Source organism: Hypanus sabinus, chromosome 17 (assembly GCF_030144855.1).
Source record: "Hypanus sabinus isolate sHypSab1 chromosome 17, sHypSab1.hap1, whole genome shotgun sequence".
Classification (NCBI taxonomy): Eukaryota; Metazoa; Chordata; class Chondrichthyes; order Myliobatiformes; family Dasyatidae; genus Hypanus; species Hypanus sabinus.
In genome coordinates, this window is record NC_082722.1 from 15,883,593 (window position 1) to 15,911,174 (window position 27,582).

General features: G+C 43.6%; 1 protein-coding gene across 2 annotated transcripts in view; it reads left to right on the forward strand.

The window, feature by feature from the left end:
- Nucleotides 1-27,582, forward strand: part of glg1a (golgi glycoprotein 1a) — a 180,395-nt gene that overhangs the window by 27,234 nt on the left and 125,579 nt on the right. For both annotated transcript variants that reach the window (XM_059992598.1, XM_059992599.1), the window contains exons 2-3: nucleotides 16,194-16,226; nucleotides 25,728-25,814. In XM_059992598.1, coding sequence (XP_059848581.1) covers nucleotides 16,194-16,226; nucleotides 25,728-25,814 — 120 coding nt within the window. The remainder of the gene's footprint in view (nucleotides 1-16,193; nucleotides 16,227-25,727; nucleotides 25,815-27,582) is intronic.

The window sequence follows — 27,582 nt, forward strand, 5'->3', positions numbered from 1 at the left end:
TGATTCCCCTATCCATAAGATACCTATCTAGCTCCTTCTTGAAAGCATCCAGAGAATTGGCCTCCACTACCTTTCGAGGCACTGCATTCCAGACCCCCACAACTCTCTGGGAGAAGAAGTTTTTCCTTAACTCTGTCCTAAATGACCTACCCCTTATTCTCAAACCATTCCCTCTGGTACTGGACTCTCCCAGCATCTGGAACATATTTCCTGCCTCTATCTTGTCCAATCCCTTAATAATCTTATATGTTTCAATCAGATCCCCTCTCAATCTCCTTAATTCCAGCGTGTATAAGCCCAGTCTCTCTAACCTCTCTGCGTAAGACAGTCCAGACATCCCAGGAATTAACTTCGTGAATCTACACTGCACTTCCTCTACAGCCAGGATGTCCTTCCTTAACCCTGGAGACCAAAACTTTACACAATACTCCAGGTGTGGTCTCACCAGGGCTCTGTACAAATGCAGGAGGATTTCCTTGCTCTCTTTTTTACTCAATTCCCTTTGTAATAAAGGCCAACATTGCATTAGCCTTCTTCACCGCATGCTGCACTTGCTCATTCACCTTCAGTGACTGATGAACAAGGACTCCGAGATCTCTTTGTATCTCTCCCTTACCTAACTCTACACCGTTCAGATAATAATCTGCCTTTCTGTTCTTACTCCCAAAGTGGATAACCTCACACTTATTCACATTAAACATCATCTGCCAAGTATTTGCCCACTCACCCAGCCTATCCAAGTCACCCTGAATTCTCCTAACATCCTCATCACATGTCACTCTGCCACCCAGCTTAGTATCATCAGCAAATGGTAGATACAGTTTATTGTGGATAAATGTGAGGTTATCCACTTTGGTGGCAAGAACAGGAAGGCAGGTTACTATCTGAATGGTGTCAAGTTAGGAAAAGGGGAAGTACAACGAGATCTAGGTGTCCTTGTTCATCAGTCACTGAAAGTAAGCATGCAGGTACAGCAGGCAGTGAAGAAAGCTAATGGCATGTTGGCCTTCAGCACAAGGGCAGTTCAGTATAGGAGCAAAGAGGTCCTTCCGCAGTTGTACAGGGCCCTGGTGAGACCATACCGGGAGTATTGTGTTCAGTTTTGGTCTTCAAATTTGAGGAAGGACATTCTTGCTATTGAGGGAGGGCAGTGTAGGTTCACGAGGTTAATGCCCGGGATGGCGGGACTGTCATATGTTGACTGGGCTTGTATACACTGGAATTTAGAAGGATGAGAGGGGATCTGATTGAAACATATAAGGTTATTAAGAGATTGGACACGCTAGAGGCAGGAAACATGTTCCCGATGTTGGGGGAGTCCAGAACCAGAGGCCATAGTTTAAGAATAAAGGATAGGCCATTTAGAAAGGAGTTCAGGAAAAAACTTTTTCACCCAGAGAGTTGTGGATCTATGGAATGCTCTGCCTCAGAAGGCAGTGGAGGCCAATTCTCTGGATGCTTTCAAGAAAGAGTTATATAGAGGTCTTAAAGATAGTGGAGTCAAGGGATATGGGGAGAAGGCAGGAATGGGGTACTGATTGTGGATGATCAGCCATGAACACATTGAATGGCAGTGCTGGCTCAAAGGGCTGAATGGTCTACTCTTGCACCTCTTGTCTATTGTCATGTGTGTTTAGTTAGTAGTTAAAGTTACAGCAGGATACAGATGGTATGATATTAGTGTATGGATGAGCTGTCTACTGCTCAACAATGCATTAAAGACTGGTTCATTTCTGTGGCGGTCTTGCGTAGGAAGTGTGTTTGAGTAGTAAAAGCAGCTCAGATTTTGTTGTGCAATGCTGATGATGGTATTTTTAAATCTAAACTCCTGTCTAAAATGCTGATGCTGAATGGTAAAATGCGAATTGTATTGTTCATTTTCTATTCTCATTAGCTGCCCGCAAAAATAAGTTAGGTTTGAAAATTAATTAGATATAAATGGCTGTTTTCTATTTTCATGAGGCTGTGATCTCAAATGTATCTGAAAACATTTGCACTCAAGGCTATGCAATAGGCTCCTGGGATATATGCTAAATAATTGATTGCTGATTAATAATTAAATAATTGGCTAATTGGACAGTGGACATCCCATGATAGCTTAAAGATTTCCACCTGCTTCAAATGGGCGACAGTCATACAAGTGCCCAAAAAGAGCATGGTGAGCTGCCTCAGTGACTGCCCAGATGCATTCACATCTGTGATGACTACTTGGATTTGGAACACCTGTACAATAGTAGTACTTCTGCCAGGCTGCTATTTATTGACTATACCTCAGGGTTCAATGCAATCATGCTCTCTGTTCTAATCAACAAGCTCCAAAATCAAAAGCTATTTAATCACTAGGGAATATTTAAAAAGATTAAGATAATGTAGAATATAAATCATTTATTAGTATTAATCTTTATGGATGGGCATTTACCTTTCTCCTCTCCAGGTGACCTCTTTCAAATTAATAGGGTTGTATTTGTATACCAGCCCTGTCTGATTTAAAGCTGAGTACTGGGTTCAAAATGCAAATAGATCATCCACTATCTGGGTTTCAGTCAAGATGATAGCCTATGAAGTATTCCTTGGTCATATTTTAACACCGTGCAATTTGGATTACTTGAGAAATGGTTATTATTATCAAACCTTTGGCTGTTGCTTCTCTGTAATTTAGCTTTTTCTGTGGGTAAGATCAGCTGAAGCAGAAAAGAGACAATTGAATTCTTATTGTAGAAAGCAAATAATTGTTATCTTTCTGTTTTTAATTCTACATCTCAGATCTATGATAAATGAAAACATGAAAGAAACTGGGAATTTCATATCAAGCAACTGAAGTCTGAACTTGGTAGATTCAGCAACACACAAAATGCAGGAGGAATTCAGTGGGTTAGGCAGCATCTCTAGAGGCAAATGGACAGCTGTCGTTTTGGATTGAGGTCTGGATTGTGAAGGGTCTCAACCCAAAAATCGCAATGTATGTTGCTCTTGGTTACGGTGTCTGTAGTCATTAGTCATTTGCAACTCCATGTTGTTAAGAGATTCAGCATGCTGATTAGGGTGGGGTCACTGCCCAATCAATGGCAGCATTTAGACACCACATGAATGGTCTCAATGTCACTGCACAGGAATTATGGCTAATTTATACTTCTGCGTATGTTGGTGTGTCTGCATTGCTCTGCAATTCACCGCCAAAATACTAGTTGGCGGTGGGGTTTCTATGCCACTGTGTTGAGTTTCTTCGTGAGAGACTTGGATGAGGAAATGCATTTCAAATGTTTTTGGATGTCGGCAGGTTGACTTGATGGTTTGGTTCATCATCTTCAACCATTTATTTTGCATCAATGTACCAGACATGGTGGAGAGGAAGCTACCAGATATGCGTCGGAGGAAATGTGATGCTATCAAGCGGACCAATCGCAGTTGCTGCGCTTACTTTTTCGGGGAGGTGCACGTCACCATACAGCGTAGGGTACACGGTACCTACGGCATAGATTTGACGCAAAATTATAAATCAGGCTTTAGTTTCAAAACTATTTTTGAGACTCCAGTTACTTGAGCTATGCTATGGAAATTGAAACATTTAATCACAGTGTAATGAGCAAAGTTGTAGGTAAGTCAATCATGCCTTTGTCTCTGTAGTTGTATTTTCACCAGGAGCAGAAAACTCAGCCAGTTTTCTATTTCCTACTCAGGACAGTTTCCTTAGCAAGGATCTGCAAAAAATAGATACTGGATGTAAAACTTCAATAGTTTGGTTTGGGTTCCATTGCTTTGACATCTTAGTTCTTGTTTCTTTTGTAAGGATTGACACTGATAGGATCTTACAGTAGGATTTTTAAAAAAAGCATTTTCTATCGGCAACTGTTCAGAATGTAGTGGTTTCAAACTGTTAATGTCACAGATCATTATCTGTAGAACCAGATGTTTTTGTCATAAGATTGCACTTGCATTCTTTAGCTATCAATATTGTGTGGTTATTCAGATCTTTCACTTTAACTGCTGATATCCGGATTAGTGTCAATAATGTTAATTGGAGATTAATGGCTATTGCTTATTGGGATGTTAACGTCTGGTTTCTTTGTCGCATTGAAAAATAGCCGTTGAACGTGTAGTCAAACTTCCAGAGCTATTAAGAATAGATTTCTGCTCATTATAACTATCCAGACCTTTACTAGAAGTTGGATATTTAGAAAAGAAGGAATTAATCTAATTTCTGATACTGTATTCTACAGCATCTTCTCAGAATGATTTTTTTGAGTGAGTTACTGTAGATTGAAACCCAAATCCAAAAGCCCCAAGCAGGTTTCTGCTCAGTGCAGCGTAGTGTGTATAAACGTTGCAGAGCAGTGAGCTAAAACAGCCCAACCTTCCCCTCTGGTCCCAATGCCCTGCCTTTTCAATCCATCCAACCTGGTGTTTAAATCATCCAAACATCATGTCGTCCCTTGAACCAGGACCTCGCAGCTATGTTCCGGCCCATACCTAACTTTTCCAAATCAGCCTGGCACTTCTTTGTTTGTGGCAATAGTTTACCACAATTCTCCATAGAAGTGCAAATTCAAAGCAGTGACAAATAGTTGTAAAAAATTTCAAATCTATTTAAGGCTACAAATAAAATCATTAATTACAGTAAAAAAATTTTCAGCAATTTTAAAGCATTCATTAGTATTCACTATTTCATTGCTTTTTCACCTTACAATAAGATGCAGTGTTAGCAACTTCTCAACATCAGGCTGAAAGTCACTCAAAAGGAATCTCTGATCCCCACATTCAGTAACTTGCTGTCTATTTCATTGCTTAGGAAGAAGTTCGACGACTCCATTAAATGTGTAGGCCTCCGTTAGTCTCGATAGACCATGGATTTGCACCTTGGAAAGTTTCCAGGGCACAAGCCTGGGCAAGGTTTTTTTTATGGAAGACCGGCAGTTGCCCAAGCTGCTAGTCTCCCCTCTCCACGCCACCGATGTTGTCCAAGGGAACGACATTAGGAAAGGCATGACCCATACCCACCAGTGTCATCGCAGAGCAATCTGATTAAGTGCCTTGTTCAAGGGGACACACACAGCCTCAGCCAAGGCTCGAACTAGCGACCTTCGGATCACTAGACGAATGCCTTAACCACTTGGCCATGAGCCAACACTGTTTTGACTCTGTTAAATATGATGTTGGAAAAGCAATAAGAAAACATTTTGACCTTTTTCCGCAGACCAAGATAGCAATCTTTCTTTCTGCAGTCAGAAATCTTGAATTTTTTTGGATCTCACTAAAAGATGACTGCGAGTCCTTTTGTATCTGAATGGTCATTTAAACAGCCATAGTGTGATTATTGATGGCGGGTGTGAAATTTGCCATGTGCCTGTACCCATAATGACCTCCTAGAGGCTTGGTATCTCTATTATTTTGTTTGATGCTGTCAAACCACTTGTAAGAGCAGCAGAAGAGCTGTCACTGAAATGAATGCAATGTGGAGTGAGCATGTGCTGGTATCAGCAAACTTGTGTCATGGTTATTCAACTCTTAAGTCAGGTACACTTACACATTTACTTTCTGAAAGAATAATTCTGTGGCTCATTGGGGCACTTTAAAAGAAGGTGACATGGAATTCTGGTCAATTTTTTTTGTTTTTTAAAAAGATCGTGGATTTTGATGTTACAGTTCAGATGTATAAAGGAATGACATGAACATATTTATAGTATGAGACATAGAAAGAAGTACCTAACTAGCTGTATAGAGTAGAAACAAGAGCAAGGATGTCCTGTTGCATTTGTACAGGGCCCTGGTGAGACCACTCCTGGAATATTGTGTACAGTTTTGGTCTCCAGGTTTAAGGAAGGACATTCTGGCAATTGAGGAAGTGCAGCATAGATTCACTAGGTTGATTCCTGGGATGGCAGGGTTGTCTTACGCAGAGAGATTGGAGAGATTGGGCTTGTACACACTGGAATTAAGGAGATTAAGAGGGGATCTGATTGAAACGTTTAAGATAATTAAAGGATTTGATAGGATTGAGGCAGGAAATATGTTCCAGATGTTGGGAGAGTCCAGTACCAAAGGGCATGGATTGAGAATAAGAGGTCAGTTATTTAAAACAGAGTTGAGGAAGAACTTCTCCCAGAGAGTTGTGGAGGTGTGGAATGCACTGCCTCGGAAGACGGTGGAGGCCAATTCTCTGGATGCTTTCAAGAAGGAGCTAGATAGATATCTGATGGATAGGGGAATCAAGGGATATGGGGACAAGGCAGGGACTGGGTATTGATAGTGAATGATCAGCCATGATCTCAGAATGGCGGTGCAGACTCGAGGGGCCAAATGGTCTTCTTCACCTATTGTCTGTATGGAATCGTAACTAATTTGCCTGCAGTTCTCTCAGAAAGCAAGGAGATCTTGTACAATGTTGGTTGAGAAGAATTTCCTTGAATGCCTGGAGTGGATTGGTGTCTGAGAAGGCACCTGGTTTCAGGCAGTGGTGCAGCTCATCATTAAGCATTCAGAAGGAAGATTTAAAAAAATTGAGATACTGGGACCCTGGAATATTGATACTAGAAAGTTATTTAATTTGAATATTCATTGACCAAATATAGAAGTAACTGGCCAGATTTGACATTTATGCTATAAAAGGGTTAGGCAGTGACCATCTTCAACAAAAGTTTAATAAACTAGTGGTTAAGTGCCTTTCAGGAGCATTACCATCACACTGCCCCTAATCATTGATGGGACACTCAAATAGACCAGCCACAAATACAGTGAGCAAATTAGAGCTGGCAATCATGCAGCAAGTGTCTAATCTGATGCATGAAAGCCTGCCCACCATTTACAAGGAATAAATTGGATACCCTTTTGCACCTCTATCAACAGGGGCTGAAATCAGCCAGGACAAAGCAACATACTTGGCACCACAACTATCACTTGAAACATTAATTCCCTTCACTATCAGTGCACAGTTGCCTGTAGTGTGCCAGTTAGTGTCCTAAACTGTGACAGCAGTTCCCAAGTGTGACGCCTTTATCACCAAGAAAGGTTTGAATTCATGGGAATGCCACCAGCTGGACATCCCCCTTGTGACTTGGAATCATTGCCATTCCTTCATTGTTAATGGGACCAAATCTTGGAACTGTCTTCCTAATAGCAGTGCAGTGTTACCTTCAGAACTGCCACTTTCTCAAGGGTGATTAGGAATGGGCAACAAATGCTCTTGTCAGATAGACTCAGCTTCTGAAAAATTCAGTATTGTGGCGACCCACTTCCCAGCGCACTTGAACTGGCTCACAAAGTGGCGCGTGCCGGCATTGAGGCCGGCCCCAAAAAGGGTGCCAGGCCTTCTTCACCAGGAAGGGGAAAAGCCTGCGCGCGGGACGGGACTGTGAATACAGCATTCCCGCCCGGGGAGGGCAGGAACAGGAAGGCTTTAAAGTGAGGCCGCGAAGTTTGAATAAATCTCTTTTGCAGCTGCAACTCACTGACTGCGTGTCGTTATTTCAGCACTGCGTGTAGCACATCACTACGATTAGTGACCCCGACGGCCCAACCGATATTTGGACCGGAGATGAACGACGCCGCATCTGTTCATGCAGTTTCGTTAAAACTGCCAAGCTTCTGGACGCTGCGACCTCACCTATGGTTCCAGCAAGCAGAAGGCCAATTTCACATTCGGCAGATAACCTGGGATGCCACAAGTTACTACTATGTGGTGAGACGAGATGCTGGCCCTGGCTATCGGACACAAGCCCTGCCTCATGTTTGAGCAGGCATTCCTGGAGCAGCTGCCCGAGGACATACGCCTGCTGCTGTCTGACGTGGATTTCAGCGACCCCAGGAGGGTGGTGGCCCAGGCGGACTTGCTGTGGAAAGCCAAGAAGGAGAGTGGGGTGCCCGTCGCACCGATCACCAGGCCACGCTCCCAGCGGCAGACCAGGCCAGACCTGGCAGCAGAGCCCACTAACCCCAGAGGCAGGGGTGAGGAGACCAACGAACAATGGTGCTTCTACCACCAGCGGTAGGGCGCAGAAGCCCTCCCTGCAAGTTCCTGGGAAACGCCAGGGCCAGCCGCCGCTGATGGCTACGGCAGCTGGCTATCGGGATAGCCTCCAGTATGTCTGGGACAAGCAGTCGGGACGCCGTCTTTTGGTCGACATTGGAGCAGAGATCAGCGTCTACCTCCGACGAATTACGATACCCACAACAGAGAACCGGGTCCCACCCTGAGGGGCATGAACGGCAGCACAATAAGGACCTATGGCACCTGTACGGTGCGGCTACAGTTTGGCTCCAGCCGGTTCACGTGGGAGTTCACACTGGCCGCCGTAGCCCAACCGCTCTTGGGAGCGGATTTTTTGCGAGCCCACAGCCTACTGGTCGACCTGCCAAGGAAGAGACTGGTCCACGCCGAGACCTTTCAAACGTTCTCCCTGGGTGAAGCCCAGTTGTCAGCCCCACACCTATACTCCATCACGCTGTCTGACAATGACTACACCAGAGTCCTGGTGGATTTCCCATCGGTTCTGGCACTACAGTTCATGGCAGCCATGCCCAGACATGGAGTACAGCACCACATCCCGACACAAGGACCACCCCTCCACGCCCGTGCTCGAAGGCTTCCCCCGGACAAGCTCCATTTGACGAAGGAGGAGTTCAAGAGGATGGAGGAATTGGGGATCATATGGCGGTCTGACAGCCCATGGGCGTCCCCCTGCACATGGTGCCCAAAGCAACAGGGGGCTGGAGACCATGTGGTGACTACCGCAGACTGAACGAGGCTACAACACCGGACCGCTACTCTGTGCTGCACATTCAGGACTTTGCAGCAAACCTGCACGGCGCAGGGATCTTCTCCAAGGTAGACCTTGTCCAGGGATACCATCAAATCCCGATGCATTTGGACGACGTACCCAAAGCGGCACTCATCACCCTGTTCGGCCTAAAGAGTGCTACACAGATGTTCCAGTGGTTAGTGGACGCAGTGGGACATGACCTCGACTTCGCTTTCATCTATTTGGACGACATCGTCATAGCCAGCAGTAGTCGTCAGAAGTATCTGTCCCACCTCCGTCAACTCTACGCCCGACTGTGTGAATACGGCCTAACAATCAACACGGCCAAATGCCAGTTTGGGTTCGACACCATCGACTTCTGGGCCACAGCATTACTAAAGACGGGGCAACCCCTCTGCCTGCCAAGGTAGACACGGTCTGCTATTTCCCCTGACCCAACACAATCAAAGGCCTGCAGGAATTCATGGGTATGGTGAATTTCTACCACTGCTTCCTCCCCTCAGCAGCCCAAATCATGTGCCACCTGTTCGCCCTGATGTCAGGTAAGGGCAAGGACATTACGTGGGACGAGGAGTCCATAACCGCTTTCGTTAAAACCAAAGAAACCTTGGCAAATGCTGTGATGCTAGTGCACCCCAGAATGGACGTCCCTACCGCCCTCACAAAGGACGCATCCAACAAGGCAGTCGGTGGAGTGCTGGAACAACTCATCGAGGGACATTGGCAACCCCTGGCGTTCTTCAGCAAACACCTACGACCACCTGAGCTCAAATACAGTGCTTTCAACCGGGAACTGTTGGCACTATACCTGGCAATCTGGCATTTCAGGTACTTCTTAGAAGGTAGGCCCTTCACCACGTTCATGGACCACAAACCGCTTACCTTTGCGTTCACGAAAGCATCCGATCCTTGGTCGTCCCACCAGCAGCAACATCTCTGACATGTCCTACATCTCTGAATACACAACAGATGTCCAGCATGTCTCGGGAAAGGACAATGTCGTAGCGGACGCTCTCTCCAGACCTAACATCCAAACCCTGTCCCGGGGGTAGACTATGAAGCACTGGTGGAGGCGCAGCAGGCAGACGAGGTGATCCCTAGTTACAGAACTGCAGTCTCCGGTTTGCAGCTCTAGGACCTCCCCGTAGGCCCAGGTGAAGGGACCCTACTCTGTGACGTAACCACCGGCCAACCCTGCCCCATTGTCCCGGCAGCCTGGCGGTGGCGAGTTTTCAACGCCATTCACAACTTAGTGCACCCCTCCATCAGGACAACCGTCCGGATGGTAGTCAACAGGTTCGTTTGGCATGGACTCCGCAAGCAGGTCAGTGAATGGGCCAAAACGTGCATGCACTGCCAAACAGCCAAGGTGCAGCGGCACACCAAAGCCCTGCCGCAGCAGTTCCACCCCACCCGCTGGCATTTTGACCACATTCACGTGGATATTGTAGGCCCCCTGCCAGTGTTGCGAGGAGCGTGGCAACTCCTGACTATTGTAGACCGGTTCACAAGATGGCCAGAGGCGGTCTCACTCACCGACACCACCGCCAATTCCTGCGCTCGAGCGCTGATTGTAACCTCGGTAGCACACTTCAGGGTACCAGCCCACATTACCTCTGACAGAGGCGCCCAGTTCATCTCCAGCCTGTGGTCAGCTATGGCCAGCCTTTTGGGGACACAGCTGCATCACACAACTGCTTACAGTCGAATGGACTAGTGGAGCGTTTCCACCGTTACCTGAAGTCGGCTCTCATGGCCCACCTCAAAGGGCCTAACTGGGTGGACGAGCTTCCCTGGGTCCTGCTCGGAATCTGCATGGCGCCCAAAGAGGATCTGCACACCTCGTTGGCCAAGTTGGTGTACGGCGCACCCCTGGTCGTCCCAGGAGAGTTCATACCAGCCCCAAGGGGGCAAGAGGAAGAACCTGCAGCAGTCCGGGACAGACTGTGCGAGAGGCTCGGTAACCTGGCCCCCATACCCACTTCACAGCATGGGCAAAACCCCACCTGCGTACCCAAAGACCTGCAGAACTGTAAGTTTGTTTTTGTACGACAGGGTGGACACCGGTCACCGCTACAACGGCCCTATGAGGGGTCGTTTACGGTGATCAGAAACAACGGGTCCACATTCTTGCTGGACATTGGGGGGAAAGAGGAGGTTTTCACAGTGAACTGACTCAAACTGGCCCATGTGGACTTGGTGCAGCCGGTCAAGATTCAGGCACCACGGCGCAGAGGCAGACTTCCCAAACAGAGATCGACCCAGACTGAGGACATTGGGGGGGGGGGGGGGGGTGGTGTATCGCCGGTTCTGGGGTGGGTGGGTTATGTGGCAACTCACTTCCCAGCGCACTCGAACCGGCTCACAAAGCGGCATACGTCGGCGTTGAGGCCGGCCCGTAAAAGGGCATCAGGCCTTCTTCACCAGCAAGGGGAAAAGCCTGCGCGCAGGATGGGACTGTGAATATGTGCCTCCTACAGCATTCCCGCCCGAGGAGGGCGAGAACAGGAAGACTTTAAAGCGAGGCCGCGAAGTTTGAATAAATCTCTTTTGCAACTGCAACTCACCAACTGCGTGTCGTTATTTCAGCACTACGTGTAGCTACAGTATGTAAATTTGCATGTGGCTGTGATGAAGCAAATTCTATTCTATTATTATGGTAACTTAGTCCTTTAATGGCATTGTGAAAGCTTGAATTCCAGGACATAATTGACAGACTGGTGGTTGTGGCTAGGTCTTGACAAACTAGATGCTAAACCAAATCTAATGCACCTTTGGCTCCTGAATGACGGCATTGTGGACACTGGTTTGTCAAATGTTTGTCCTGGGGTGGATGGGAGCTCAGTCTACCCATGTCATGCAGATGGGGCTGGTGTCAGTAACAACACTTGACTGAAGTCTTTGCTGTGATGAAATTGCAGAAGGGGCTGTTGTGGGTCTTTGCTGAAGACCTTGACTGTCAATACCTGGACTCTGTGTAAGGCATGTTGGTTGTGTGGTGTGGACTGCTTCTCCTTGTAGAGCTGGAACACTGTCTTTTTCATAACCAAAATGGACATATTCTCTGGTAAGCTGCATTGGCTATTGTGACAGCAAAGCATGACTGAATCTGGTTGTAGACCAGGCATGGGCAAACTACGGCCCGCGGGCCATATGTGGCCCGTTAAGCTTTTTAATCCGGCCCGCAGAACTTGATGAAATTATTTAAATAAACCTTGTTAACATTTTTCCCCTGCAATTCTGGCGTTTTCCCAATAGATGACGCACTCTATATACATTTGTGGTGACCCATTTCCTGGCACATCCGGACCGGCTCACAATTAGCCAGCATTCCGGCTACGGGAGATAGCCTGCGGGGATTTGCGAGCACAGAGCTTTGGAGCCTCTGCGCAGGGGGGCAGGTTGAGGGAGACTTAAAAGTGAGGCTGGGGATTTCAAATAAAGTTTTTTTTCTTCGACTGCAGTTACCGACTCCGTGTCGTAATTTTAGCGCTGCATGTAGCACACCGCTACACATTGACCTTTGTTGAGGTGCAGCGTATTACTCCACATTTGCGCTTTACTCTTTGTTCAGCTCGACCTACTTGTGTGAACAGGCGTTCAGCGTCATGAACATCAACAAAGCCAGCCACAGATCCAAGTTAACTGACCAACACCTCAGATCCATCCTGAGAATCGCAACAACAAAACTAAATACAGACTTTGATGCGCTGGCTAAAAAGGGAGACCAACAACACTGTTCCCACTGAAATTAAAAATAAGTTTCTTTGTTGTGTTATGTAAAAAATGCATTTGAAAATATTTTTTTCAATAAGCCTTCCATGTTACATGTCATTTCTGTTAAGTGATGGACATGAGTAGTGCGCAGGTGCACGTACGTTCTCAAAATAAAAAATGCGCTCCAGATCAAATAACGCGCTCCGCATACTGGCTGGTCGTTCTTGAGTTTTGGCACGGGGGACAATTGAATAAGAAGGAGCAGGACAAGTAGACCTGCATCTCCTACCGTTTTTGAAATAAAGACAGGAGGAGAGTGATGATGATAATATCTTGAAGGATAACAGAATTTTCAGTGCTTTAAAATAATAACTGTTACTATTAAAAAAGCTGTATTTTATTCATTTAATTTTCAGTGTTTTAAAAGTCATTTCAATAAATAGCTAAATACCATGGGACTTCAAAGACAGATATTTTGTTGTAATGCATTTGTTCATTTTCAATTGAAATTAAAGCACATGTTTTCTACATATCCCATGATATTTTATTTTCTCTTATGAGGTGTATTACCAAAACACTCCGTCCATCTGCTCCTGGTCCGGCCCCCCTGTCAAATTTTAGAACCCTTTGTGGCCCTCAAGTCAAAAAGTTTGCCCACCCCTGTTGTAGACTCACCACTGTCTAAGTCATCTGCTGCTTCATACACCTTTGCCTCTGCTGAGGCAGCCTCAACTTCATGCTCATTGCTGTGTGCACTTAATGTAGCCTCTACACACAGTCTCTCCATGTCTATGCAAGCTTACTCCATTTGCATCTGAACTTCATGCTTAGCATAAGCTGCTCTCATTCTTGCTGTTTCAGTTCTAATGTGTGCTTGTGCTGCAGCTATGTTAATTCTGGATTCATTCAAGCGCCAAAACAATAAGATTGCACCACATTATGACCTGACTTCCAGGTCTCAAGGATCAACGTTGCTTGGGTTGAAAGCTGACATTGTCATGAATGATGTTCAGATGCATATCCAGTCCGTTGGCATTGTCTTCACAGACAAGTTATCTTTTCGCTCTACTGCCCTCAGTGTGGGTCTAGCAAGCTATGCACTGAGGTAAACAACCTTCTCAAAAAATCACCCAAGAAGGTGGTTTCCTTCAGGGTTTTTGAGGAGATCTTGTGAAAATATATTGCTGTTTGAAGACAAGTAAAGAGTGGATGCAGATGGATGTCTTTTTACTGTTTCAAGTTGAAGTTCAAATTAATCCACGCAGGAAATGATATAAAAACAGCTTACATATAGGAAGTGATGTTCATGCAAAACGAACTGCTCTGCCAGAGGCCAGAACAGTAGTACTAGCCACTGCTCATTAGGCAGCCATGCTGAGGATATGACCTTTATCGATCTCCATCAGCTTTTGCCAATAATGTTGCAGAGGGGTGCAGTGAACTTTGTCAATGGTCAGTCTGCAGCAGTACTCTTATCAACTGTTCCTAATGGTGTGTATAACACAAGCATCAACTGGTGTTTCAATATCAACTTGAAGAACACATTGATCTGCCAGAAACTTGCTAGTCATCTAGAATGGGGAGTGTCCTGTTACTGAATGCTGCAGTGTGGCAAATTTCTCTGTGCTGAGAGAGTTACTGAGGCCTGGTGCAATTTCTGCAGAGGTTCTTTGGAGAAAGTCCACAGTACTGAGTACTCCCAACATTGTGTCCAGCGGCTGTTAAAGGGAACAAAGAATTATTTTAATGCTTATTTATAAAGATCTGTGTGAAGTTAGCACTGGGTATCATGTTTTTATGTAAATAAAAAGTAAAGCTGAAAAGAACTCAACAAAAGTAAATATTTGAATCTTTTATATACTGTGTATTTAATACAGTAGTGTTCAGCCAGCTTTGAGAAGGACTTCAACTTCAAGATTATCTTTTCACATAATAATTGAAATTTCCAGTATAATTGGTTCCATATGGATGGAGTTTATCAATAGCTGTGATGTATTTATTTCATCAGCTCTTTATGGGCATTTCTAGGTGATTAACGCTAGTCACACACTAATTTCCAAATCATTGAGTTAAATCTATCATGAGCTAGTGTTATTAATTAGCCTTTAGAATGTAGTTTGAAAGAATACCTTGGATTAAGTAAAAAAAACCTGATTTTAAATGATTACAGGTTTATATTAATATTTTTCCATTAAATGTCTATTTCACCATATTTGAGTAACTTAATTTTCAGCAATTGAATTCTGCAGTCAGTGGGGTTGGAGTTGAGCCTTTGAACTGCCTGTAGGACTTGATATTTTTGTGATGTGAACTGAAGTCTTGAAGGTGCAGGGCAGTTGGAGCGTTGTGTGTACTGGCTGAATCGAGGTGGCGGTGTCTAAGCCCAAGAGCAAGGAATGAGCCAATGGTTGGCTGTTGGAGTGGACGGTGGTGATTAGAGGCAGCAGAACTGAGGTAAGGCAAGATTCGAGGCAGCAGTACCTGGGCCTGAGAGTGAGGAGCAAACTAATGTTTGACCGATTTAAGCTCAGGGCAAAATTGGAAAGGTTGAATAAAGGTCAGATTGAGGCGGCAGGGTCAGGGACTGAAAACACATTGAAGCAATAGGGGTTGGGTCCAAGAGTGAGGAACGACCCCACGGTTTGGCTGATTTAAGTGCTGGGCCAGATTGAAAAGGCCATGGTATCAGGGTCAGAGGAGAGGGATGGCCTGGTGTTCAGATCACTGCTCACAAAGGTTACGTGTCTCTGCGCTGAAATGAGGCTGTGGCCTGCAGCTAATGGATTCCTGGATTGTCTACAGTGATGACTGGCTTCATGGCTGTGAACTTCAGTATCATATGTTACTTGCTTACTTTTATTGTGTGCATGATTTGTTTCTCCCTGCACATTGGGTATTTTGACAGTTTTTTTAATGGGTGTTCTCAGGTTTCTTGGTTTAGTGGCTGCCTGTAAGGGGATGAATCTTAAGGTTATATATAGTATACTTTTGTAATAAATGTACTTCGATCTTTAAACTCAGCCAACTCTGTCATAGGCATCCAGACACCTTCAAAAGGCGATGCTTTAAAAAGACAACGTTCATTATTAAGGACCCCCATCACCCAGGACATGCCCTCTTATCATTTCTACCATCAAGAGGGAAGTACAAGAGCTTGAAGACAGTCAATGTTTCTTCTTCTCCACTATCAAATTTCTGAACGGATAATTAACCCATAAACAGTACCTCATGTTTGTTCTTGTTCTCTTTTGTACAAGCTAATTTTTATATCTATTTCTCATTGTAATTTATAGTTTTTATATTACTATGTATTGTACTGCTGCCATAAAACAACAAATGTTAGGACATATGCCAGTGATATTAAACTTGATTCTGATACTGAATTCTGAATTGACTATCATTTGAGGGGAGAAGAAAACCATTCAATACTTCACTTATTTCCATGGAGTTTTAAAGGTTGTAATACACTTTTAAGCTAATGGAAAATCTTCTTTTATACTATATCACTTGTTAGGGAAATTCTGCATGTATCTAACTTCTGTCTACAGTCTTTCTTGATTATTTATGTCTTTATAATTGAGAAAGGCAACTTTTCTAAGAATCTGTAAAAGTTACCCTCAACATCCAGCATAGACCAAAATGAGAGTGAAATGTGCAGATTAAATATTTGCAGTTGACTCAGACTTGCTCTTCATTGCTAATATTTGCTTTTATTCTTTACAGGCAGATGATGAAATTTCCTCCGACTGTAACCATGTAAGTAAAGAAACTTCAGCTTTGTGCTCTGAGTTCTCATTCATAATTACTTGTAAGTAATGTAAATTTGCGGTTATTTCATTTAAAAATCTTCAATCATCAACTGTTTAAGCCATGGTAAGATAGTTGAGTATAAAGCACAATCCATCTGAATGTAAATTTAAGCACATAGTTGGTAATACAGGTTGAGTACCTACCATGCAAAATCCAAAAACCTCAAACCTGAATTCAGTGCTGACATGATGCCATGAATGGAAAATTCCACAAGGTACTAGGTTCCCAGATGGTACACAGGTCTCAGAACACTACCTATAGTCTGAAGTCCTTCAGGGTATAAGTAATGTAAATGGATTTTGCGAACAGACTTTGGTCCCATCCCCAAGCTACCTCATATAGATGGAAATATTCCAAAATCCATAAATCTGAAATCTGTAACACTTCTGGCCCCAGTAATTTCGGATACCGGGCGTTCAACTTGTACCAGCAAAGACCTTGGTTCATCTACTGGAAATTTTCAGGTTTGAATTTGATCTCCTGTTCATCAAGATCATGGCTGTTTATTTACCTTGTTATGTGCCAGCAGCAATAGACCACTAACTGAGTCAGGGTTAAACCACTATATTAGTATCTACTCAAAATTTAGAATGTCCCAGCAATCTGTCTGCATTTTGTTATACTGATGTCATACTCATGCCTTGCCCAGACATTTAAAGTGATGCCCACAGTAAACAAAACCCGAAGTCCTGAGTTCAGATCCCGGATGAGCCCCTACTTTGTTAGGTGCTGGCAGCAATAGACCACAAACTGAGTCAGGGTTTAATGTTAAACCACTATTTATTAGTATCTACTCAAAATATAGAAAATTAAATAAACTACTCTTCTAAACAGAAGTTAACAGTGTCCTGTGTTGTAGCTCCCAAATTGTTAGACTTAGGGGCAGTTCTTAAAGTCTTAAGATGGCCAGTGATACACAGAATATGTGAGAGGAGAAATTTGTAAATCCACATTAAAATGTAATGAGAAGGTGATCACGAAGAAGTCCACAGGTTCCATGCTGGGAAAATGAAGTAACAGTCACAGATGATCTCAGCTGTGGAGTTGTGTGACAGTCACAGAATATCCTTAGCACAACTGGTCACCACATAACACACCCAAATCCATGTAAGGGTTAACAAAAGTGGTCGCCACAGAATACTCCAAAAATCCACGTATGGATCATAAGAAGTGATAGTCACATATCCAATACGCACTGTGTCCCGCTCACTCATCCAATTCTTTGAGCATGGGAAAGTCAAACTTCACCCATTACTGTAGCGAGCTCCTGCTCACAGTCCAAAGTCTTAACCCTCCTCTCCCCCCCCCCCCACCCCCCAAAATTTCTCAGCGGTCTGTCTGCATTCTGTTATATGATGTCATAACTCCTGCCTCGTCCAGTCATTTAAAGTGACGCCCACAGTAAACGAAACATGTGGTCACATAACAACCTACATTTGTACAGTATAAAAAGGGCCTGTAGCCCACCATCTTCAAACCAACCTTTTAGCCCATCTACATTAATTTCTTTTGGCTACATTAGGTTGGTATCCTTCTGTGCCTTGCCTATTTTTATGCCTGTTTGTCTTTTAAATATTGTGATTGTATCTGATTCCTCCATTTTCTCTGGCTGTGGTTTGTAGATGTCAGTCACATTATTTAAAAAAAAAAGAATATTTTCCCTCAAATACTCTGAAACACCTTCTTCGCATTTTGAACTTAGGTTTTTGATATCCCTGCCATGAAAAAAATTATATTGAAAATCTTTCCCTATGTATGATGCTTATAAATTTTATATATCTCTACCAGCTTTCGCCTCAGAGTGCTTCACTCCAGGGAAAACAAACCCAGACATTATGATCTCTCTCTATAACTAAAATCCTCCAATCTGGGTAATATCCTTGCAAATCTCCTCTGCACTTTCTTCAGCTCAACCATATCTTTGCTATACTTTCAGACATCCCACCCTGCAAAAACTCATTTTAGGGAGGTAGCACTCCTGCCTCCACAGGTCGACCTCCAAGGTTGTATGTTATACTTTGTTTAGTGATTTTGTCTAATCTGTAAACCAAGTTGGGTATATGCAGAAAATGTGACAGTAAAATATGTACTTGTATTATATTATGGAGTTGTTTTGTTTATTCTGTTACAACTTTACGCAAGTCTACAGGAAGTTTGGCCTCATCAAGTAGGACGTCAATAGAGTAGCTCCTCAGGTGCTAGCCAGGTAGTTTAAATAATGTTAGCTATGCTAATAAGGGAATGACACCTGTTAAACTCCCCTCAACATGTCTTTTATATTTTAACCCACCATGGCCAATAGAAAAGTCGCTGTTGCAAACAGTGCAGCGAGCAGCCCTGTCATTATTTTTGAGGTCGACTGTAAAGCCCGCTCACAGAGAAAACTGATAGGTCTACTTAGCACGAAGAGAGACCAGTCAGGATGCTCCCTCTTCCTCTCAAAATAATTGATTTTCAGGATATTGTATATACAAACCCCATTTCCAGAAAAGTTGGGATATTTTCCAAAATGCAATAAAAACAAAAATCTGTGATATGTTAATTCACGTGAACCTTTATTTAACTGACAAAAGTACAAAGGAAAGATTTTCAATAGTTTTACTGACCAACTTAATTGTATTTTGTAAATATAGACAAATTTAGAATTTGATGGCTGCAACACACTCAACAAAAGTTGGGACAGAGTTAAAATAAAATTGAAAAGTGCACAGAATATTTAAGTAACACCGGTTTGGAAGACTCCACATTAAGCATGCTAATTGGTAGCAGGTGAGGTATCATGACTGGGTATAAAAGTAGCGTCCATCAAAGGTTCAGTCTTTGCAATCAAGGATGGGTCGTGGCTCACCCCTTTGTGCCAAAATTTGAGAGAGAGTTGTTAGTCAGTTCAAAAGGAACACTTCCCAACGCATGATTGCAGAGAATTTAGGTCTTTCAACATCTACAGTACATAATATTGTGAAAAGATCCAGAGAATTCAGAGACATTTCAGTGCGTAAAGGGCAAGGTCGGAAACCACTGTTGAATGCGCATGATCTTCAAGGCCTCAGGCGGCACTGCCTAAGAAACTGTCATGCTACTGACAATTATAGCCAGCTGTTTTCCGGAGAACTTCGGAAAACCATTGTCACTTAACACAGTCCGTCGCTGCATCCAGAAATGCAATTTGAAACTGTATTACGCAAGGAGGAAGCCATACATCAACTCTATGCAGAAACGCTGGCGAGTTCTCTGGGCCTGAGCTCATCTCAGATGGACTGAAAGACTGTGGAACCATGTGCTGTGGTTAGATGAGTCCACATTTCATCTAGTTTTCAGGAGAAACGGGCGTTGAGTTCTCTGTGCCAAAGATGAAAACAACCATCCTGATTGTTATCAGCAAAAGGTGCAAAAGCCAGCATCTATGATGGTATGGGGGTGCATCAGTGCATGGGTGAGTTGCGTGTATGTGAAGGTACCATTGCCTCTGAGGCGTACATTAGGAATTTAGAGAGACATATGTTGCCGTCAAGGCGGCGTCTCCATGCTTATTCCAGCAGGACAATGCAACACCACATTCTGCACGGGCTACAACTGCGTGGCTTTGTAGACACAGAGTGCATGTGCTTGACCGGCCTCCTGCCAGTCCAGATCTATCTCCTATTGAAAATCTATGGCGCATCATGAAGAGGAGAATCAGACAATAGAGACCACGGACTGCTGAGCAGCTGAAGTCTTATATCAAGCAACAATGGACAAAATTTCCAATTGCAAATCTACTACAATGCTAGTATTTATTCTGAGATGGCTAGAATATAAAAGCAAGGAGGTAATACTGAAGCTGTATAGGGTACTGGTTGTACCATATTTGAAATAATGTGAGCAGAAAAAATGTGCTGACTTGGAGTGAGTTCAGAGGTGGTTTGCAGGAATGATCCTGGGAATGAAAGGGTTAACATATGCAGAGTGCTTGATGGCTCTGGACCTGTACTCATTGGAATTTAGAAGAATGAAGGGAGATCACATTGACACCTATGGAAGTCTGAAAAGCCTAGATAGAGTGGCTGTGATAAGAGTCTAGGCCCAGAGAGCACAGCCTCACAATAGAACATTCCTTTAGAACAGAGATGTTCCCCAGAGGGTGGGGAATATGTGTAATTCATTGTCACAGAGGGCTGTGGAGGTCAAGTCATTGAGTATACTTAAAGCAGAGAGTGATAGGTTCTTGATTAATAAGGGTATCAAAGGTTATAAGAAGGCAGGACAATGGGGTTGAGACGGAAAATAAACCAGTCATGATTGAATGACAGAGAAGATTCGAAGGCCAGAATAGCCTAATTGTGCTCCTATGTCTTATGATCTACTTCTACTCAAGACAACAAGAGGATAATTTGGCCCCAAGAGCAACTCAAAACTTTTTTTTTGTTGTGGAAAGCTGGTTCTATAGACGTATAGTGACTTTTGTTGGTTAAAAGGAAAATCAAGAAGCTCCCTGGAAATCAAAACTTCAAGTTCTTCCAGTTTTCTAAATTACTCACTTTGGTGACGGGTGCCATAGGTCCTTACAGTGCTGCCGTTCACGGCCCTTAGGGGGGGCCCTGGTGCCCTGCTGCGGGTGTCGTAACTCGTCGGAGGTAAAACGCTGATCTCGGCACCAGTGTCGACCAAAAACTGGCGTCCCGACCTTCTGTCCCACACATACAGGAGGCTATTCCGATGGCCAGCCGCCGTAGCCATCAGCGGCGGCTGGCCCTGGCGTTTTCCGGGAACTTGCAGGATGGGCGACAACGGCGGGCTTCTGCGCCCTACCGCTGGTGGTAGAAGCAACAGTGTTCATTGGGCCGGGGGTTGGCGGGCTCTGCGGCCGGGCCTGGACTGGTTTGCTGCTGGGAGCGTGGCTGGGAGATCTGTGCGATGGACCTTTTTGGCATTCCACAGCAAGTCCGCCCGGGCTGCCACCTTCCGGGGGGCACTGAAATCCGCGTCGGACAGCAGCAGGCGTATGTCCTCGGGCAGCTGCTCCAGGAATGCCTGCTCAAACATGAGGCAGGGTGTGTGTCCGTCGGCCAGAGACAACATCTCATTCATTAAAGCCGAAGGAGGTCTGTCTCCCAAGCCATCCAGGTGCAGTAAACGGGCAGCCCGCTCGCGCCGTGAGAGTCCGAAAGTCCTGAGGAGCAGGGCTTTGAATTTCGTGTACTTGCCGTCTGCCGGGGGCGACTGTACGAACTCTGCGACCTGGGCTGCTGTGTCCTGGTCAAGGGAGCTCACCATGTAGTAGTAGCGGGTGTCTTCTGAGGTGATCTGGCGAACATGGAATTGGGCTTCGGCTTGCTGGAACCATAGGTTCGGTCGCTGTGTCCAGAAACCCGGCAGTTTCAACGAAACCGCATGAACAGAGGCGGCGTTGGTCATTTCTGGTCCAAAATCGTTTGGACCGTCGGGGTCACCAATTGTAGCGGTGTGCTACATGCAGCGCTAAAATTAAGACACGGAGTCGGTAACTGCAGTCGAAGGAAAAACTTTATTCGAAATCCTCAGCCTCACTTTTAAGCCTCCCTCAACCTGCCCCCCGTGGCGCAGAGGCTCCAAAGCTCTGTGCTCGCAAACCCCCATAGGCTATCTAATTGTGAGCCGGTTCAGATGTGCCAGGAAATGGGTCGCCACAGTGCTTCATTTTTCAGTTTAAATGGCATGTACAGCAACTCAGAGGCAAGATGTTATCACAGCTGGCCTGGAATGTCTTGATGCTAGCCCCTAAGTAGATCAACTTTGGGGGAAAAGATTAACTTTCTGGCCAAACGTGCCAAAAGGTATGGGATGTGTGGGAGTGGATAACAGTTAAGTGGTGGCCCCTTTAAGGCATTGGTAATCGACACATGGGTGACAACCACCATCGGACTTAAGGACCATATAGAGGGGCAAAGCCCAGGGTCTATTCGATTGGCGTACAATGCTAGCTGTGGAAGGGTGTCCATACTGAATAGTAGACGGCCCTAGCAGCCGGAACCCATGGTGTTCACAGACTTCTGATGTCCGGATGTGCTGATACTGTCGAAGCTGCAAAGCGGTCAGCACATCCTACTGTTCATACCAGAGTGAGCATGGTAAAAACACAGACCTGGCGTTGTCTGTTTTGCAGCATTAGTTAGTAGTCCGTTTTGCATGTTTATGTTGGAGGCCTCATTGACCAGGCTTATTGATGCAGGGAAGAGAAGAGGAATTGTGTACGTCTGCCTGGCTAAGTGTAGCCTATCAGCCATTTTAACAAGCTCTCTATAGTCCTTCACAGGTGCATTAGCAAGAGCTATGTAAGCTTGAAGATTTCTTTAAAAAATAAGAAAAAGGATGATGATTTCCTAGGATAGACAGCATATGGTCTATTAGCTTTGAAGTTGTAGTTGCGCTGAGGCTGGGCAAGGAGAACAACTGTTTGGCATGCTCAGACCCTGGTAGTCCAAAAGTCTGTAAAAGGTGAGTTTTCAGCGATCGGTATTTATTATGCTTGGCCGGATGTTCTCGCAGTCGTGGAGTTTCTGAGCAACTCATAGTGAACCACATAGTAAAATTTGTGATCTGCAGTGCTTTCTTGCAGCATAAATTGAGCCTCAGCTTGTACAAAGTAATGGCATTTTGCTCCCTAAACTCCAGTAGTTTCGAAGCAATTGCATTGGCTGACATGTTCAGTAACTCTGGAATTGCCCTAGAGCATCAGGGTAACCAATATAGGTTTCTGGAAATAAAACAGCATGAGGCATTTTATGTTAATGTACAACTCATTTACTGCAACCACTGAACCAAAGTATGGTTTTTAAAAAAAAGACCTTGTGTCATTAGGTCATCACATCAGGTCAACCTCTTAAAAGTGAACCCTAACTCAATGTTGGTGGTTGTGAATTCTGTGCATTCCTACCAGTTCCATTACCCTACACTGTCATCACTGCTCGTGTCCCTTTCCAATCAGCTTGCTCCTATCTCATGCCTCTGTAGTTACTTTTACTCAAATCTAATACTGATATATCTGACTTTAATTTCTCCCCAAAATTCCCTCTTAGTTTTTTAGTACAGCTGTGCAGACCAACCGCTGCTCTGAGCAGAAATTCTTACACATCCCTGAAAACTGTGCATCACTTTAAATGCTATGAATATTTAGAAGGGAAATTGAAAAATCACATACTTTCGATTTTATTTATTAATTGAATACAGTACAACAAAGAAAATCTATCACATTTCGTAAACTTTTTCCTCATCTGTTTTTATTACAAATCCAGTAATCCAGTGTCTTTAAACACTGTCCAGAATAATTTTGCATCCAGATTCATCAGTCCTCATTAGATCCTTCAAAAGTTCTAGTGTTTCTAGATTTACATTCGATAAAATACATAAGACTGAACCCACTTTCGCAGTCAGCTCCAGAAGTTTGAGATGATCCAACAGTATTATGATTTGTATCAGTGTTGTAACTTGAAATGTTGAGTTCTCCTAAAAAGGAAAAGTTGTGATACATTATTATTTAGAAAGTTTGTGGATTATGTTCATTAACACAATTATTTACAAGATATTTCATAATTATATTAACAATTTCAACATTGTATTAACATTATGTAAAAGAAAATTCCAACTGCGTGGCAACAAAGGCTATGTGTGCATTTCAGTTACTGCATAGTCATGCACCTGCACAGTTCAGAGGGAACAGTGCTTCTCCCTCACAGATTGCAGGGTGAATTCTGTCATATTATGATCACTTTCTCCTAAGGGTTCCTTTATCTTAGGCTCCTTAATCAAATCTGGTTTATTTCACAACATCGAATTTGGAATTTACTTTTCCCTAGTGGGGTCAAGCATGAGCTGCCCTAAAAAGCTATCTTGTAGGCATTCTACAAATTCCTTCTACGTCACCAGCCTTATTTTCTCAATCTTTCTGTTAATTGGAATCATCCATGACCATTGTAATATTGCTCCATTTAAGACTATTTTGTATTATATTTATAGCCCACATTCTGGCTGCCGTTTGAAGACTTATATGTATGCTTCTTAATTCTTTCTACAAGGATTCTACATCTTCTGCTCCTCTGTCATTTCTTTTGATCGATTTGATTTCATTTTTTATGCCCACCTGACTGTGCTTTCAATACAATGTCTCCTTAGATGTTAAGCTCCCAGCTGTGATCATCTTTCAATGATGACTCAGTGATGCCCACTATATAATTCTTGCCAATTTCTAACTAATCTATAAGTTGATTTACCTTATTTTGTATATGGTGCATTCAAATATAACACCTTTAGTCCTGTACTTACCACCTTTTTCAATTTAGTCTCCATGTTGCCTGAAGTTAAATTCTTACCCTTTTCTAAACTACATATCGTATTCTTTGTCCTGGAGATTTCAGTAACCTTTCTTGCCCTGACCTTTTTAACTTATCCAATCTGTTGAATCCACTCTGCTACTATTTAGTTTTAAATTCCTATTCACAGCCCTAGATAGGTGATTTGCCAGGACCCTGGTCACAGCAAGGTTCAGGTGGACCAAGTCCAATTGAAACAACTCCTTCCTTAATGTTGGTGCTGATGTCCCACGAATTCAAACCCATTTCTCCCACACCAATCTCTTGAGTTATGTATTTGATTCTCTGATCTTATTAACTCTGTTCTAATTTGCATGTGGCTCAGGTAACCGTTATTTTTAATTACTTTTTTGATTCTGTGTTTTAATTCACACCCTGCCTGCTCAAATTCCCTCAGCAGAACCTCCTCTTCTTCCTATGTTGTTGGTACCCACATTGTCCATGACAACTAAGTCTTTCCCCTTCTACTTCAAGTTCCCCTGCAAGTCAGGTGAGATGTCCTGAATCTGGGCACCAGGCAGACCAGGCAGTTCTTGGGACACTCGATCCTTTAACAGAGAATTGTGTTGATTCCCCTGACTATACTATCCCCAAATGAGACTACATTTTTTTTCCTCTTCGTTGCCGCCCGTCACGTTTCAGTTCCTCATCCTTTTTGCAGCCACCACTGTAATCCACACAGGGAACAATAACCTCAGACCTATTGGGCAAGCTCAAGGGCTGATGCCCCTCCAGCACAACCAGTATCCCATACCTGCCTCACTTGCAGTCACATCCTCTTATTCCTGGCCACAGACTGAATATGTGGTTGTTGATCTGCCTGGCAATCACACTGGGTGTGATTGCCTTCTGAAACAGAGTATTGATAGGTAGGTGTGGATAAAGTAAAAGGGAAGGAGAGTGCAGCAGAGATTACTGAAGTCTCTAGACCAAATTTGAAGTAGTTTAGTGGATGTGACCACCTCCTGAAATTTCAAGCTATATGAATCTGAACAGCAAGTTTATGAGTAAGTTACTATTTGCTTCCAGTGGTATTTTATCATCTTAGCCAGGATTTGTTTAGCACCAGCACTTTCATTGAAGTAGGTTATCATGCATCTTAATTTATTTCAATTTTTTTCAGCTGCTGTGGAACTATAAACTTAACCTGACAACAGATCCAAAGTTTGAAGCTGCTGCAGGCGAAGTTTGCAAAACTACCCTGAATGAAGTAAGTATATGAGTGAGTGGCTGCACTACAAGCCGTTGTTAGCAGGGAGTGTGTTTGGAGAGAAGAGATATTGTTATTAGTAAACTGAGCTTGCACAATTTTTTTTTGCAGCATAAATAAACTACTTTCAAAGACATTAAAAATTAAAACCTCAGAATGGTACTTGGTACCACAGATCAGACTGAATTTTCAGGACGGCTATAGATTAAATCAGCTATCATAATTTTGGGTCATTATATTCCCTTTTTTCACAGCACACATTTATTACAGATAAGACCAGCATTTATCACCCACTCTTGATTAACTGAGATAAACTGCTGTTTGAACAGCTGCAGTCTGTTAGAGCGGATTTCCAAGATTTTGACCGATCAAAGTGAAGGAAAGGCAACATATTTCCAACCCAGAGGAGCATGTGACTTTGAGGCAAATATTCAGCTGGTGGTACTTTGTTTGCCAGTTGTGTTTGTTCCTTTTGGTGTGAGGTGCTATGAAGTAGCCTTGGTTTAGCTGTATTAAATTACCACTGCATAAATCTTGGCTTTTGACCCGTGACAAAATTTCTGGTCAGTGATAATATCTTTGTCCCTCCCCCCCACCCCCCCACCCGTGACTTTTCAATGCAGGGCTGTTAATAGTGGGAAACACCTGGTGTTGTCATTGAATATCAAGGTTAGTTATACACTGTTGTTGGAGATTGGTATTCCCTGGTACTTGTGTTATGAAAACATTACTTGCAAGCACATTCTTAAAACTGGAGTTAAATCTTTTAGAGAAATCAGAAAATATCTCCAGATCTGACTTCATGGAGTGAAGGCCATGAATGATGAAGCACCTGAAGATAAATTGGCTTTGAACATAATTGAAGGAACTCTTGAAGGAGTACCCTGGGGCCAAGTTGGTAATCCCTATGCATCCACAAACACCCTACTTGGGACTAAATGTGACAGCTTCTAATGAATAGTTCGGCCATTGATTTGAATTTTACTAATACTCAATGTCTCACTCACATGTTGCAGAGCATTCAGAACCATACATTTTTTATTCATTTTAGAAGTGAGGCTGGAATGAAATCTGAAGCCAAATTGATAAGCTGCTGTTTTACAGCACTGTCACTGATAGGTTTTTTACTTTGCTAATTGAGAATAGACTCAACATGCTGTTTAGCTGGATTGTATTTTTCTTGACCACAGAAAAACAACAAATTTATCGGAGCAGTTTTCTCACAGTGACAGATGTAATATAACTTGACTAGTAATGTGGCTGGTTTTGGAGCACATGCTTTTCAGGACCACAAATGGGATGTTATTTTTCCTCCATTCTGTGATGGCAAGGATTTCTTGATCCTTCACCCAGATCATCCACACAGCTTCCAGTTGAAGTGCTTTAGCATTCTTTGACTCTGTGTTGGGCTCTGGCTTTGAGGATAGGAACACACATGGAGCCTCTTGCAGCTCATCATTTAGTTTTGTTGTGTGGAGACTTTGATCTGTAAATTGCTGGGTCATTTTACATTTTGCATTTGTAGGTTATTGTATATTTTTGTGCTTTGTAACTTTTTTTGTTCATGTATTATAAAGTATGTTCAGCCTTGTTCCTGGCATGTCCTTCTAAACTTCTTGGTTAATCAGGTTAATCCTCTGATGTGACAGTAAAGTAAAAAAGGTTGCATATTCCGATGGAATTTTATTTTTTCTGCTGTGATAATCCAAAGGGACTGGAAACCTAGTTTTGATCTGCCAGGTGTTTTCAAAATATATCCTATGGTATA